Below are 16,360 nucleotides of genomic sequence, written 5' to 3'. Positions count from 1 at the left end.
AAATAGTTTTCTGATGATGGTACGGATTGGGGAATTGGGACTTGAGTCAAGTCTAGATCAGGCCGGCCTTTGACCTTGCAATCATTTCACACAGGCAGCTATATAGCGGAACAACAGCTGACAGAGTTTCTCGACTCCCTCTGCCTCGAACCCTCTGCACTGGGTTCATTCTTTTCTCGGCTTTCTCTCTTTTAGCTGATACAGCTTCTCCAAAATACAACTTCACGCCTCAAGTTTATAGTGAGAACCTTAAGTTAACAACATTTAATCTTTGTCCATGTCAGGTAGGTGTTTACTGTTACTTCTATTCTAGAAACTATCCTCAACTCAACTCAATCCTGGTGTCATGTGTTTTCAGTAGGATAACTAACAGGAAAAAATTTCACAATCAAAAAAAAAAAAAAAAAATTCAAATCATCTACCCAATTTTTTAACAATAACACTTACACTTCATGGTTGTGTTGAAATTTTTAAAGTTTTGGTTCCGCCATTTACAGTGCTTATTTTTATGGCATGCATGCACGACACTCGACAGTTGGAGCAACGTCATATGTTTTCACACCTTTTCATTAGTTGGTATTTTATTGAATATTCAGAAGCTAGTATGGTGTGCAAAATAAATCAAAAACATTATTCAATTACTAGACCTACTTAACAAATTTAATTACATTTTTGTCCTAAGGCAATGGCTACTATATTAGAATCCAGAGATATCATAAGGCATGAAAGTAAAACACCCCCCCCCCTGAAGCACACACACTTCATAACAATCCGTTTTCCCCCAATTTAGACCAGTAATGTTTGGTTTCAGGAGATAAGAAACCAATCTATGATATTTTCTCTTTAACATAGACTTAACATTTATAACGCTTAATCAGAATTTATAACAGTATGCAGTAAATCAACAAAAAAAATTGTTGTCATTTTCACTTAAAGTATTTTAATATTTTCCCCACATTTGCACACCATTGAATCCCAAATAGTAACCACCTCACGTGATCCATCTAGTGACTAAAGCAGAATGAAACTCAATCTAGCAGATAGTAATTTTGTTTTGAACTTTCGAGGTTGGACGATGTTTCTTTGACTCATCTGAATGTTGGCATATTAATGCACTAGTGATTAGTACCAAAAATCAATCATTTTATAAATGTTTGAGCATAACCAACGACAGAAAACTTTATTCTCAGCATGATCAAGCCTGATGAAAATACAGACCGTGAGTAAACTGCATAGCTTCTGTCACCGGTGCAGCTTGCACAATCTCGCGGTAAACGGGAATCAAAGTTGGGGACCGAAAACATAATGAGGGTCGATAACATGTGACGCTACGATATAATAAGGCTCCCCTGTGAGCCTTTTTTTTTTATAGGGGTCTCATATTTAGGGTCTCCTTATACACCTATCAATTGTAAGACGCACTACTTGACCCCCGGGGAGGGTGTGTCAAGTCTGCATCTTTACTCTCAAAAAAGTGACGGCGGGTACGTCAAAAACCAATAGTTGTCAGTCAAAAATCTTTAAGAGGTGTGTCGAGGTACGTCATGTTCCGTCGATGTCCATTTCAACATGTATTTTGTTTATTTAGTGGAGAATCAATAATGAAGCCAACTTCCCCTTCCCCTCCCTGCCTTCGTATGATGTTGGTATTTGGAGAAATTCCAACCTTTCAATGCCACAAACTGTGTTTTGCTCGATTTAATTAGCCGCGAGCGTGATTGCGATCGTTAATTTTGCAGCAAAACACGCATCTGCTGTCGCTCATCTGTGGAGCGCAATCAACAAATTTCCCGCAACAATTTTTTGCGCAATTTATAACTTGCGCCATGCAGAACAGGCAGTTCCAATTGTGTATCGAGCAATTTGAAGATTGCGCACCATCGTGTGCGCGCTGTGCTATGAATTGTGGGTATTCGGGCCCCTCTCTGTTTTCTGTGTGTTTTAATAGCTAGTGCGCTGGGAACCGCTCGTCTCGGTAATCAAGCGGTACAACCTCGAACACCTCAAATCGTGCATGCACTTGCAAAACCGCGAAACTCGCTCTCGTAGGTGTAAGGTTGAATTACTTGGTATTCACTGCGCCTGTGTAGTTTACAAGAGATTTTATGTGGTCGGTAATGTCCGTCCGTGGTGCGTCGTTTTACGCGATTGGTTAGTAAAAAAATCGTTCGGAGGACCGTCCAAATCTTCAACAAGTGTGTTAATTTTTTGACTCAGGGTGGGTCTTTGGACACGCATCCGACTCACATGTGGACAGTGACGCACCCTCCCCGGGGGTCAAGTAGTGCGCCTTACAATTGATAGGTGTATTAACGCTACACGTTTTTCAAATCAGCGTTGATGGGTGAAAGTTTTACGACCGTTAGCCAGCCAGAACTGAAGTTATTATGAAGGATTATAAGTAACTCGCCCTAAACTCGCGATAAGAATAGTGGAAACTCTTTGTGAAATCAACCCCCCCTGAGAATGCAAACATTTTAAAACCTGCTTCAAAAGGTCTACTACAGTACTTGTCTTTTACACAGTATATCAAAATAAAAGTGTTGAGTCATCATCCTGCATGGTTATATATAGGCAGGACGATGACTCAACACTTTTCTTAGATTAAAGTTTCAATAAACGAAATTAATTGTATTTAATGTACACAATGTTATGTCATGTAGGCCTATGTACTGTAGATAAGTCATGTATACATATGTAGGTGTTTACACTCCAACAAGCTACAAATGTAGCAAGAGAAATAGGCAAACAAGGGTAAAGATTCAAAAGAAGTTTAGAGCACTTGACACTAATGTTGGTAATTACTCACAAGTAAGCATAAAAACCTACCTGGTAACAAGCAATGGAGAGCTGCTGTAGTATAAAACATTGTGAGAAATGGCTCCCACTGAAGTAATGTGGTTTTTGAGAAGGAAATAATTTTCCACTAAAATATTTAAATACGATTTTTTGACCTCAGATATAGATTTTGAGGTCCTGAAATCAAGCAGCTGAAAGCACACAACTTCTTTCTCTATGGTGTGACCAGGGTGTTTTTTTCTTTCATATTTCTCTCGCAACCTCAACGACCAATTGAGCTCAAACTCTGACAGGCTTGGTATTTTTTGCATATGTTGAGATAAACCTACATTACTCATGCATCCCTGCAAGTGATGTATTTTTGAAAGAGAGTTTTTAATCTCGTACATACATGTACATGTAGGTTTCTTTATTCATATCATATTAATTCAATATGAGACAAATTCATACAGTTGGTGGTAGGGTTTAATATTTGGATGATGGAATCTACAGGAGTTAATAAGATTTAATTCTTCATGGTCAAAGTATTTTGTTTGAAATTTAGATAAAAATCTTAATATAATAGATTAACTACATAATAGTTTTACATGCAGTTTTTGCCTTGATGATTTTTGTATTGATTTCTATTTACCATTTTCGTAGGAATGACAGTTGAATGACATCTACAATGTTTGCTGGAACATTGAGCAGACTACAGCTGCTTCAGCACACACTGTTGACATCAAAGACCATGCATACAATGGCAGCACTACCACTGTTTCTTTGGCAGCCTTTGTTAAGAACAGCTACATGTACAAGGACAACTCTCTTGGATTCTTTAAAACTAAATAGAACAAGGTTTGAACAGCTAAGGCTTGTCACCTCTACATGTAGGAATGATGTCAAACATGACAGCACAAAGCAGTCAGTAGATACATCCAAGGAGGCAGCAACCAGCATTACATTACCTCAGTTGGATCTTCCTAATTATGATAAGGAGTTGATGTTCAAGGGACTGGAGACTGATTTTCCTTGTTTGTCTAGGTTGTAAGTACACTTTTTCCTGGTCGTAATAATCCTGGACGATATCGAAAATTTTGACTGGCGATATATCGTCAGGTAAATATCGCCGATATGACGATATATCGTGAAAGTACCCTTCAGAAGGGGACAAAAATGGCTCAATCGCACGCTAAAAACAGTTTTACCGCAAGGACGAAGACAAGACCAACAAAACATGACTGTTGTGTAGTTAAAAAAAAAAAAAATGGACTGCGTAAATTAGATAAATTTTATTCAAACCGCCTTGATGTAAATTACTGAATTAACATTACATCCATATTCCATGAAACAGAAAACGTAATATTTTTTTTGTTTTACATCACTGGCTCTGAAGCAATTAAATAATATTTGTACCTCAATCGATTGGAATTGCGATCTCTAAAAACCCATGGAGGAAAAAACTGGTGCCGCTATTTGTATTCCAATGCGTTCACAATCATCACTATACACGTGCATGAATATTCACAGTCGATTCGCTTGTGTTGGTCAACTCACCGTCAACACGACCAATGCTATTTTATATAGCCGTATGGCAAAAACAGTTCCAAATGCAGGAAAGCGCCCTCTGTTGTCCATGATGTACAATACAAGCACTGTGAAGATCGTGAAATGAAGTCATAAGTGAATTGGTTTGCTTGTTAAAAAAAAAACATTGAAAAATGATGCCTGGATGAATTGATCAAGATACATTTGAAGGTCTTTTAACTAAAATTCATAAATACCTCAGACAGTTTCGCTATTCCTAGTGGTGGAGAGCGCGTCACGTGGTTGTGTATAAACCTTTGTTAATGACCAGTAAAAAGTGTTGAAACGTGGGTGGAAACGCAACCTTGCACCTGTGCTTATAAGACAGTTTCTTCATTCTTATTGGTCGAGAGCAACGGCCGGGACAGTTGTGCCACATCACGTTGTGCTCGACGCTCACAGCATTCCCTTATACTGTAAGGAATTGTTTACCCGAGGGCCTTACCATTTCATAGCTGGAGGGGTGTTGCATTGAAAAAAATCATTGAACAATTTAAATTTTTGCATTTATTTTTACTTTTTGACCAAAAAGTGCTGGATCAATGTTTTTTTATCGAAAAGGTATTATGAATGGGAATCAAAGTGTGTTGAATCGGTTTTTAACTAAGTGGTTTAAACCTGCCGAGGCCTGGTTCTTGATAATTTACCTTGACTTCGTCTCGGTAAAATTATCAAGAACCAGGCCTCGTTGGGTTTAAACTACTACATGTAGTTGAAAACTTCTTCACCACACATTGATTCCCTTATTAAGTTTTAGTTTCTGGTACCTGCATAAAATGCGCACAAAATGTCTTCAAAAGGAATACAAATATTGTAATATTTTGAGATGTTTTTTCTTGTGATGGACTCAGAAGGGTGCGACCATTTTATACAAAAGAATGGATCACAAATTGTACCCTTACATGTACATTTGTACACGTATACCCATTACTCCTGGATGTTACTTCTTGTCTTGCCCATTGCTATAGTGTCTTACCCAAGAATATAACCCACACTTTCTTGTGTTCTTGTGATGGACTCAGAAGGGTGCGCTCAACAGGGTTCAGTGCAACATGTGTGTGTGCGTACATGTACATCTACATGTACATGTATATTTGGAAGCCTTTTTGGAAGCAAACTTGGGGATATTTGTTCCCATGTGTTTAATTATTTTGTGTTAATACCAATCAACTACGGACATCACCTTGTTTAAAGGTAAAACATTGAAAAAACTTATCTGATAGTTATATTTTACAGGAAACAGCTTGAAACAACTTCTATAGACAGTGAGCAAAGACTTTGCTCTTACTTTGACCATGGAGGAAATTTCTTGACAATCATTTGAGTTGGCAATAAATTAATCTTTTCTTGAGAAAAAGCAAACAAGTGTATCCTCAAATGCCGTACCTGTAAAATAATTTACCTTGAGGCACTACATGATGTGTATTTTTCACATTCTCAGATCTGATTTACACTCCTTAAGCATGTTCAGGGTCCAGTTTCCTACACAATGTATTCAGAGCAAGCTCACAATGTATTCTGATGAGCAAGCTCACAATGTGTTATTAGCACACTTGAAGAAAAAGGTCACCAAATATCTCATGTAAAAGTGATTACTGACTAGTGACTAGTTCTAGAGGACTCATTGCAAAGCAATATCAAGGCTCATACAGGTCTATAGATGTCATTGTAACATTGGGTCTTTAATAGAACCTGGTCCTAGTCTTGGATGCCAAGCCAATACAGGTCTAAGTTTCAGCCATCCAGATCTCGATAACACTGAGGCTAGCTTTTACATGTTTTATGGTTTAACTTGCTTTACAGACCTTCAGCAGGCCCAGAGCCAGAGTACCACAAGATCAGCTCAGGATATAAAGAATTTCAGTTAAATGAACCATTTCATCTGAACTATAACAGTGGTGTCCTGCCTCAACTTAGCATTGCGTATGAAACTTGGGGTGAACTCAATCAAGAGAGAAGTAATGTAGTCATCATAAACACCGGAATGTCTGCCAGCTCCCACGTGAAAAGTCATAAGGTAAGTGGAAAGCTAGCTTAAAATAATGAGTTCCGCATATCCATCAGACAACTTGCATTCTATTAAAAAAAAAAAAAAATACAAAACTCATAGCCTTTAGATACAATAAAATATTCATAAATACCCCAGACAGTTTCTCTACTCCTATTGGTGGAGAGCGCGTCACGTGGGGGTGTTTAAACGGTCGATAATGACCAGTATTTATAACCGGCTGGCTCCCGCGTGTCAGGCGCGCAAGATATCATGCGGAATGCAATTCAAAGCTATTAGTCACAGCGCATAATCTATTGCTAAGCGCGCGCGTGTACACACAACCCATGCGCAACAGTCTCTTCACAAAGTTTTTGAAAAAAATATTTCAAACATTGAATTTTCAACTGTCAAGGTGACTGTAATGTATTGTTTTTAATATTTTAAACAAAAGGGCATATGAATGGGAATAAAAGAGTAGTGGCTCGTTCTTAAACATCTGTTTTAAACCTTGTACAGTGTTTTGGCCCGTGCGATAAAGGCCTCGCCTTCGGCTCGGGCCTTTATCGCACGGGCCACCCTGCCGGCTACCCTTTTATTCCCTTAATAATGTACAAGTCAAAACTAAAAGTTCATTGAGTCAAGTAGATTTTTTTGTTTAATGAAGAGCATGTGTTCTTAAAAACAACAAAGTAAATTTTGTACAAAATTTACCCAATCTTTAGATAGCATAGTTTTTTCAAAGCATCAAATCATACAAACAGAGCGCAAATTTGCAGGTTTGCTCTCAGCAGATTCAGCTGACACTGATTCCATATAAAAATAAATGGCCTAAAAAAACAAAATCAAAAATGAAAATTACAGGGGAGGGGATGAAAAATGCCATGCCTGGCTGGTCCCTAAACCTGGCATCTCTGACATAATGTTAACGCAGTCTGAATATTCATTGACACAAAATATTGTTTTCTTGTAGGAAAACCCAACCCCTGGTTGGTGGGAGAAGTTCGTGGGTCCAGGCTGTGCCATTGATACAGATAAATTCTTTGTTATCTGCTCAAATGTTTTGGGTGGTTGCTATGGTACAACGTAAGTATTCTTGAAAGTAAATGTTCAATATCTGGAAATTGGTTTACTCATTTGTTGTTTAATTGTTCAAGAATGTGTACAATGTATTGATGACAGTGACACATGAATGCAGTAGAAGACAGTCAAAACAATGTGGGACATGCTCACATTGAACAAATGCCTTCTAATTGCAAATTGTTTTTGTAATCGATGTTACTACCTACAGTACCTGGCTACAATGAAAGCTTTATCTGCTCTATGACCAATGAAGTTAGGATTGTCATGGCCCATTTACACAACCCAACATGTTATACCTCTGTACAATGTGTGAAGTTTGATTGGTCGAGAACCAATCACGTGCCATGCAACAAATACGCATGTATCATGGCTAAAGATGCGTGCTACGCGTAACACACGGCCCGCCGGGTAACATGACAAGTGATGTTCACCGGTGTACATCACCTTGATCGTTCCCACCGTTGGCCGATTTCCAGCACTGTACAAGCACACACGGGTTCGAGGGAACAGGTGAAGAATTGTTTCTTATTTGAACTGTTCGTCTGCTTGTAAACCATGATTAAACTATGCATTGCTCCATCTTAATAGTGTTTGAAGGTGACAACAGAACTTACAGAAGAGGAATCACTGTATAACAAAACAATTGTTGCACGCTGTGACTGGGGTCCATAGGTTTTGTACACCCTTGGTGGCCTCGGGTGCCATTTTTCCCCTCGGGTGTACAAAACGCCGTGGATCCCGTCACAGCATGCAACAATTGTATAATGTACACAGTTAACATGTAATGTGTACACATTTGAATCCATGTCTTCAATAAACAATTTTATGGTTTCATGTTTTGTAAATTATGTGTTACTGTTACAATGCCTTCTGTGCACAGTTGTGTGAGGTCGGCTTGTATGTTACTGTTAACACTGAAGCATCATTATAATTTGCTTTATAATCAGAGCCATTTTCTCTTAACTGTTTCCTATGACATTAATACTTGGCGCTGGGATTTCCTAAACTTGACTGTGCTCACAGCCGGAATTAAATGTCTGGAAATTGTTTTGTTTTACTCTTGTAGGAATATCATTGTCACAATGACATTACGACTCAAGTTAAACCATTTAAAGACAAAAAAAAATATCATACAATGTTCTGTGTACTCTTTATCTTTTGGAGAAATTGTTGATTGTTGATTGTGAATTGATCAATTTTTTGCTGACCACGGCATGCCAGAATCTCAGATTTACCGCCCATGGTGAATAGAACAATGGCGGCCCAATGAATTCCAGTAGCATTTGCCCCTCCTTGTTATGGGGCAAATGAGCAAATAAAGCATGAAATGATACAAGCATCCACGGTGCAAGCTACAAGTCTATAAAATGTTCCAGCATGTTTACTTGTCTACCAGAAGTATCCCTTGGCCATTTTTTTAAGAGCAGGTTTTGTGTCATTTTTTTAAAAAAATCTTACTTTCCAAAGTTTTGTGAAAATATCCACAGGAAAGTAATTTTGGTGGGATTCAAACCCACAACTTAAGCATGCTAGAGGAGATGTCTTACCATTAGACCACCGAACTAGCCGGGAGGCTGGAGGCAGGTAATCCTAGCCACCGGTGCCAGCTCAGTGGTCTAGTGGTAAGACATACTGCTCTAGCATGCAAATGTTGCGGATTCAAATCCCACACAGGTGCCTTTGGATTTATTTTACCACAGAACTCTGTAAAGAACTGATTATCAAGTACTAAATACACATCGATGAATGGGTAAAAACTAATTATATACTTTGCCCTGATACATAATTCACATATTATTTTTTATAAAGTTTGTGCACTTAAAACTGTTAACATGTCTTCTGGTTAAATAGACTTATCTTACATGTATGTGAATGATAAACAACTTTGTAGGAGACCAGTTAAAATGTTTTGATACCTTAAAGGAAAAACCAGTTGCATTTGTTTTAAGTGGCTCATCAATCTCATGTTGAAGCTTTAATTGCCACAAATGTTCCCCCTGAAAAGCTAATCATTAATGATGTGATGAATGTTCTTCACCAGAGGACCATCTTCAACCAATCCAGTAACGGGTCAGCCATATGGGACACATTTTCCCCTTGTTACTGTGGAGGACATGGTCCGGTCTTTCTTCCTTCTCTTAGATCATCTTCAAATACACAAGGTCAGTGTAGAATGCATAGCAGTCAAAGTTTGTTTACCATTCAAAGGTATCACAGTAGGTGAATCGATAGCCAAGGTATTATTGTCACTGGATACAGCCTAGGTTGTGATAGGGGCAAACCTTTCTGACTAATATTTCTTGCAGGGCGATATTGCACATACTCATGGACCAATGTTGACATTCAAACTAAAAGAACGATTGTCATGCAGACATTTTGGGCACACATAGTCATGGCTAAACAAATCAGGAGAAAAATCTATGTCATTTGATTCTTTTACAAAAAATCTTAAAGTGTGGGTAGTTTAGCTGGTTAATTGTTATATTAAGTATGATGTAATAAAACATTAAATTTTCAGGTTTATGCGTCAGTTGGCTCATCTCTGGGTGGAATGTTGTCATTAATGGCTCCTGCATTATATCCAGATCGTGTAGGCAGGTAAGACAACTGTATTTATTCACCGTTATTATTGAAATACAATGTAAACATGCATCTTTTGCTTTTACTTGCACTTGATTGCACAAATTAGGGTATATGTCAACATTAACATTGAAGCTGTGTTCATCTAGTGTAGGATGGTACATGTATGTTCTTGTTCCTGGCTACTATTTTTATGTCGCCCTTCCATGTTTTTTGTCTTTCTGCTTTCTTGTCCCTCAATTAGCATTCCTTTAATTGTTTTTGTATTTATCTGTTGTCTTTGCTTACTAAACTTTGCTTTTTAAATATTCAATTTATTTTAGTAACTTGTTTCCTGTAAGCAAACATTTAAGTTTTTTATAAAATAACTCAATTTAAGGTCACTGTGGCAGCTGACATGGTTGAGCAACTTGCAACAGCAGTCAGGTAGCTCTATGTACATGCACATCCCATGTTTCTTACTGTAAAATATTTGTTTTACAACAGAGCTATTTGTATCTCATCTTGTGCGCAAACTCATCCATCAACCATAGCTATGCGATATCTACAACGTCGAGCTATCATGACTGATCCCAACTGGGCAAGAGGACATTATTATGGCCAGTCATTTCCTAGAATGGGCATGAAACTTGCAAGGTAAACCATCACTCACCTCCCAATTGGGCAAACGTGCATTACTTGACTCAGGCATGTGATTTCAGGTTTGGGTTGTTAGTGTGGGTTTTGTTTCCTTTCATTGTTTTACTAATAATAATTGGTTCTTACATAGTGCACATACTCTAGTTGCTAGACCAATGCACTTTTTTACATTATTGTGGCCCTGTTCATCGGGCATACCTTTAGGCCATTCCTCTAACCTTCTCAGCTCCCTGGGGAGCAAACAATATTTAATTCCAATGCCTTCAAATTTTCATAAAAATGCCATAACCGAGATGAAAAATTTTGCCCTTGTTATAACTTAACCTTTAGCTATCTAATTTATGAGAGTTTGTAAACTTCTACAATATAATATCTTGCAAATATGTTGGGGTTTTTTCATCAGGGAACTTTTTCTAAACTATGAGGAATTTTGGCTCGTCTTTCCCATAATTGATACAAAGCTTACAAGGGTTTGTATACTGGCACTCACATTCAAACTGGGTATTAGGGCATGTTTTTCAGCCATTCCCTAGAATGGGTTTTAAACCTTGGGCTATACATGTAGCATTAAAAAAGCCTCATTATGAATGAAGAGACAACATTGAGACTGGTCAAGATATTCAGCTAGGTACTACAGGTTATTTATTGTAGTCAGGTGGATTAAGGACAACAAAAACACCAAGATCGTGACACGGTGGACAAAAGCACCAATTTTTTTTTGAAGACTCCTATGGGTACGTACATGTAGATTGATAAAATCCCATGCTCCAAAAAAATTGCAATGACCTTGACCTAATTATGACGGAATATATTCAAAATGACCGCCATTTACTTAAAACGGCATAGCTTTAGTTATATAGTGCCGAGGCAAGTGGTTTTAGTCAATTACATGTACCAGAGGCCAAGGAATGGTATGTAGATCGATAAAATCCCATGCTCCAAAACAAATTGCAATGACCTTGACCTTATTATGACGTAATATATTCAAAATGGCTGCCATTTAACTTATAACTTTTGGTGAAACCACACGGCATTAATTTTGTTTTCAAACTTGCTGTTATTTGTGTAGTATTGATGATGATGGCGTCATTATTATATCATGTACATCAATATACTCACCATAAAGAATATTATTTTTTTACAAACTAATACCACCCTAATTAAATTCCTTGACCTTTAGAAACTTAATTTTGGCATGTAGAAATCCCACCGCATGGCATTTTCCTATGCTAAATTACTTAAAAAGAGGTTATGATGTCATAATGATGTAATTCAAGGTGATGCTATTCTCAGATTTTTTGGAGCATGACTTTTTTGAAATCTGTGGGTCAAACTGATAATTTGATGAAAAAATTGTGTTTTTTTTCGCCGTGTCATGATCTTTTCCTTAATCCACCTCACTAAATGTTGAAAATGTATTTTCAAAGCATCATGTTTCTACAAGCTTACAACCAGTGTTTAAATTTCACCACCATAGAGTTGGTATATTTTGGTATTGATCATCTTGTATTCACTATGACTGAGCATCTTAAAACATTCATTAGCTTGTTTTGGCTTTCCATATAAACTTGTTTAATCTTTGAAAGGTTATAAACTATTGGTCATTCTGTCCCCTTTTATAAGCCTCATAATTATAGACTGTTTTATCCCTGGATATAGAGAGTTGGGAACAATCACATATCGCAGTGGACCAGAGTGGATGGAACGCTTTGGCCGAGCTAAGATAAGCAACGAGCAGGCATCACTTTGCCCTTACTTTGAGATTGAGAGTTACCTGGAGTATAAAGGCGAACAGTTCAGTGTGAAATATGATCCCAACTCACTGTTGTACATCTCCAAGGTGAGAAAGTCTCTTAGTGCTATCACTAATGATATCCATTGTATGCATTGTGGTGATGTGTCTACATCAACAGAGTGTGTGTTGCAGTATCAGGGTTACTGCATGGTTTTTGTAATGCATTTCAAAGGTTAAGAAGCACATTTTTAATACAGGATAAGAACATAGTTTTATGAGCTTTTTGTTTGTAAAGGATTATCAAACAAAGCTGTTCAGCCTTCCCTTACCACCCCCCTAAAAAAAACAACATTAAATAAATCAAAACTGGCACCACTCAAGTTGATGTAAATATCACAACATTGACTTTTGCTGACAAACTGTGTGCTAACCAGCTTGATAAATTCAGCCTACTGTAAATATTGTGTGCAAATATTGACTCACAAGGTGATCCCTGAAGTATTCTATTGTCCCATGACTTTGCCTCCTGAAAAAAAACTAATTGTCTAGGGCTCACATCACAAATAACAACCATGATCAATATTTGCTTTATAACACCCCATTTGCTCTGAGTATGGCACAATTTTTAGTTGCCGCCAGGTAAGATCAGCAACTCACTGGATTGGCAATTAATTGACAATAAAGGCAGTGTAACAAACAGCTATTAAAGGCAGTGGACAATATTGGTTATTACTCAAAATAATTATTATCATAAAACCTTTCTTGATTACGAGTAATGGAGAGAGGTTGATAGTATAAAACATTGTGAGAAACAGCCCCCTCTGAAGTGATGTAGTTTTTGAGGAAGAATTAACAATGAATTTGATTTCGAGACTTCAGATTTAGAATTTGAGGTCTCAAAATCAAGCATCCTGAAAGCACACAACTTCGTGCAACAGGGGTGTTTTCTTTCATTATTATCTCGTAACTTTGACGTCCAATTGAGCTAAAATTTTCACAGGTTTGTTATTATATGCATATGTTAAGATACACCAAGTGAAAAGACTGGTTATGACAATTACCATTAGTGTCCAATGTCTTCAACTGACTCTGCACAATTTTAAGTAAAAACTAGTCATTGCATTTGTGCACAAATGCCAAGCTGTTTTGCCAATAAGATTTTCAAAATACCCATCGGAATATGAAAGTCTTTTTGTTTCTAAAGCAATTATGACGTATTAACCTGTTTTGAACTGGGGTTTTACCATGTTCTGTTAGCAAAGGAACAACAAATGGGAACAAGTAGTAAAAGAAATCATGTGATGACATTATCACGGACGTCAGCTAACAAGATAGTAAACAATAAGCTAATAAGACTTTATCCAGGACGTTGATCAAAGACAGAGACAAAACAAACATTTAAAATCAGTTCAAAATATTTGGTTTTGTAAGGTTTTTTTGTAGGTTGTTCCAGACAATAGTGAATAATATGAAGCGGTTAATCTGGATGTTTTAGTTAAACCCATCTTTGTTCATGCAGTAAAGCGGACACGTTTTGTTCTACTCAAGACCAATCATCATGCAAATTCAAATTACTTTAAGAAATTTTACAAAACAATTAACCCCTGACTTCATTGTAAAGGAATATTTTCATGAGCTTGAGGATGCTAGAAGAAATGCTGTTATAGAAAGGTTAAAAAGCAGAAAGGTTAAAAAGCATGCTATGACATCTGAAAGGGAAGCCTTTAAGAAAAGCTAAGCAAGAGTGCATTAATGACGTCATTGGTGGAAGTCTCGAGACTAACAACCCCAAGCCATTCTGGACTTTTATTAAAAGTTAAAAGACAGGATGTGTTTGTAACTACTTTGCCATTAAAGGGGCAAAGGTTCTGAATAACCAATACAGCTCAGTCTTTTTCACTAATGAAGACTTGGTCAATTTTCCCAACAAAACTGAAGCAAGTGTATACGCCAAACATCATCTTGGACTGGATGCTATATCCCCAAAGATCTTGAAGGAGTTCTCCTCTGATCTTGCCCATGTGTATCCTAAGATTCTTAGGAAATCATTGGATATTGGCTGCTCAATTTATACTGGCAGGACTGGGGTAGAATCATCTTCATCCTGATAGTCATTCTGCAACAGACATCAAGACGTTCAGACATGTCAGACAGGCATTTAGACACCCTGAACAGGGCAAATGTGACTTCAAAGGACCACACAAATACTTCATTGCAGCTGCACATCCAATCTTGACCACTGTGCACACAGTGGGCAGCTGCACATCCAATCTTGACCACTGTGCACACAGTGGGCAGCTGCACATCCAATCTTGACCACTGTGCAGACAGTGGGCAGCTGCACATCCAATCTTGACCACTGTGCACACAGTGGGCAGCTGCACATCCAATCTTGACCACTGTGCACACAGTGGGCAGCTGCACATCCAATCTTGACCACTGTGCACACAGTGGGCAGCTGCACATCCAATCTTGACCACTGTGCACACAGTGATCCTACATGTACATGTATTAGGTGATTGTACGTGGAGGTCTACTAGACAGTTACAAGTTGAAGAGAAACTTGTGGTGTAAAATTGACACAAAAGCCCCAGTTGAAACATATTTATTGGATGTATTGTATGGAAGTTGCCCTTTTTATGAAGAGGAATTTAATAATTACCCAATCTCAACTGTAATACGTGAATGCTATACACAGCACATTTAGTATAAAATGTTTAAATATGATTGTCTAGCATGTGAAGGCAACATACATGTAGTTTGTAATGATAGAGCTGCTAATCATACATGCTATTTGTTTATTGCAGGCCATGGATTTTTTTGATATGGGTGAAGGATTTTCATCCCTGTTGGATGGTGTTAGTCGAGTGAAGTGTCCGACAATGATTATTGGTGTACAGACCGATATCCTCATACCTGTTGCTCAACAAAGACAGATAGCAAGCTTACTCAGAGAGTCAGGTCAGTGTTATACAAGCCCAAGGCCAGTGTTGGTACTCAACAAAGACAGATAGCAAGCTTATACTCAGAGAGTACATACATACATACATACATACATATAGGGCATTTATATAGCACCACTACGTCAAGAACGCAGCGCATTAGATAGGATAAAGAGAATGTTTGATACATTTCTTATATGTTCAAAGAGAATCGGATTTCCTGATTGAGGTGGAGAGTGCACTCCAGGTGTGTGGAGCAAAATGTGAGAATGTGCGACTTGAGGCTGACTTAAGAAGCTTGATTGAGTTAGGTTCCATGAGGCGAGTAGTGTCGGATGGTGATCGTAGACTTGAGCGGCCAGGCCGATGGAGAGACAGGCAAGAGGATAAATAGCCAGGAGCTGTGTTGTTGAGGCATTTATACACATAAACCAAGATCTTGAAGGTTATCCTCTCCCTAATCGGCAGCCAGTGAAGATCTTGTAAGTATGGTGTGGCGTGGTCATGCTTTGGGGCACGACAGACAAGTTTAGCAGCCCAGTTTTGTAGCCGTTGTAGTCGTTGTATGTCTGTTGAGTTGGACCCAAACAGCAAGGCATTACCATAGTCAAGCCTGGTAAGAATCAGAGCACGGATAACAAGATGACAGGTGTCCTTATCGAGGAATCTTCTGATTCTAGAGATATTGCGCATCTGGTAGTTGAGACCTTTGCACAGGGATGTTACTTGAGCATTCATACTCAAGGAATTGTCAAACACAATACCGAGATTGCGCACACTCTCAGAGGGCTGGATGATCTTGGTACCGATACGAAGAGTCACTGCAGGCAGGAGATGCTTAAGGTGATCAGAGATTACCACAAGGAACTCGGTCTTCTCCTCGTTGAGCTTGAGCCTGTTGACAATCATCCAAGACATGATCTCATCAATGCATGTCGACATCTGTGAGAGTGCAGATATCATGGAATTGTGGTTGCCGGGGTCGAAAGAAGAATACAGTTGTATATCATCTGCGTAGATGTGAAACTG

At 38.2% G+C, this 16,360-nt stretch overlaps 1 protein-coding gene across 3 annotated transcripts in view; it reads left to right on the top strand.

The window, feature by feature from the left end:
* Positions 1-112: 112 nt before the first annotated feature.
* Positions 113-16,360, top strand: part of LOC117303018 (serine O-succinyltransferase-like) — a 28,445-nt gene continuing 12,197 nt past the window's right edge. The window contains exons 1-9 of one of the 3 annotated variants that reach the window (XM_033787049.1): positions 113-284; positions 3,442-3,825; positions 6,169-6,382; positions 7,326-7,438; positions 9,477-9,597; positions 9,954-10,033; positions 10,502-10,651; positions 12,314-12,494; positions 15,197-15,350. In XM_033787049.1, coding sequence (XP_033642940.1) covers positions 3,455-3,825; positions 6,169-6,382; positions 7,326-7,438; positions 9,477-9,597; positions 9,954-10,033; positions 10,502-10,651; positions 12,314-12,494; positions 15,197-15,350 — 1,384 coding nt within the window. In that variant the 5' untranslated portion in view covers positions 113-284; positions 3,442-3,454. Of the gene's footprint in view, positions 285-2,071; positions 2,152-2,458; positions 2,497-3,441; positions 3,826-6,168; positions 6,383-7,325; positions 7,439-9,476; positions 9,598-9,953; positions 10,034-10,501; positions 10,652-12,313; positions 12,495-15,196; positions 15,351-16,360 lie in introns of those variants that run through there. The other 2 variants (XM_033787050.1, XM_033787051.1) reach the window with 2 other exon arrangements.

This window comes from Asterias rubens, chromosome 19 (genome assembly GCF_902459465.1).
Source record: "Asterias rubens chromosome 19, eAstRub1.3, whole genome shotgun sequence".
NCBI classification, from domain to species: Eukaryota; Metazoa; Echinodermata; class Asteroidea; order Forcipulatida; family Asteriidae; genus Asterias; species Asterias rubens.
This window is presented reverse-complemented; position numbering and strand designations above follow the sequence as displayed.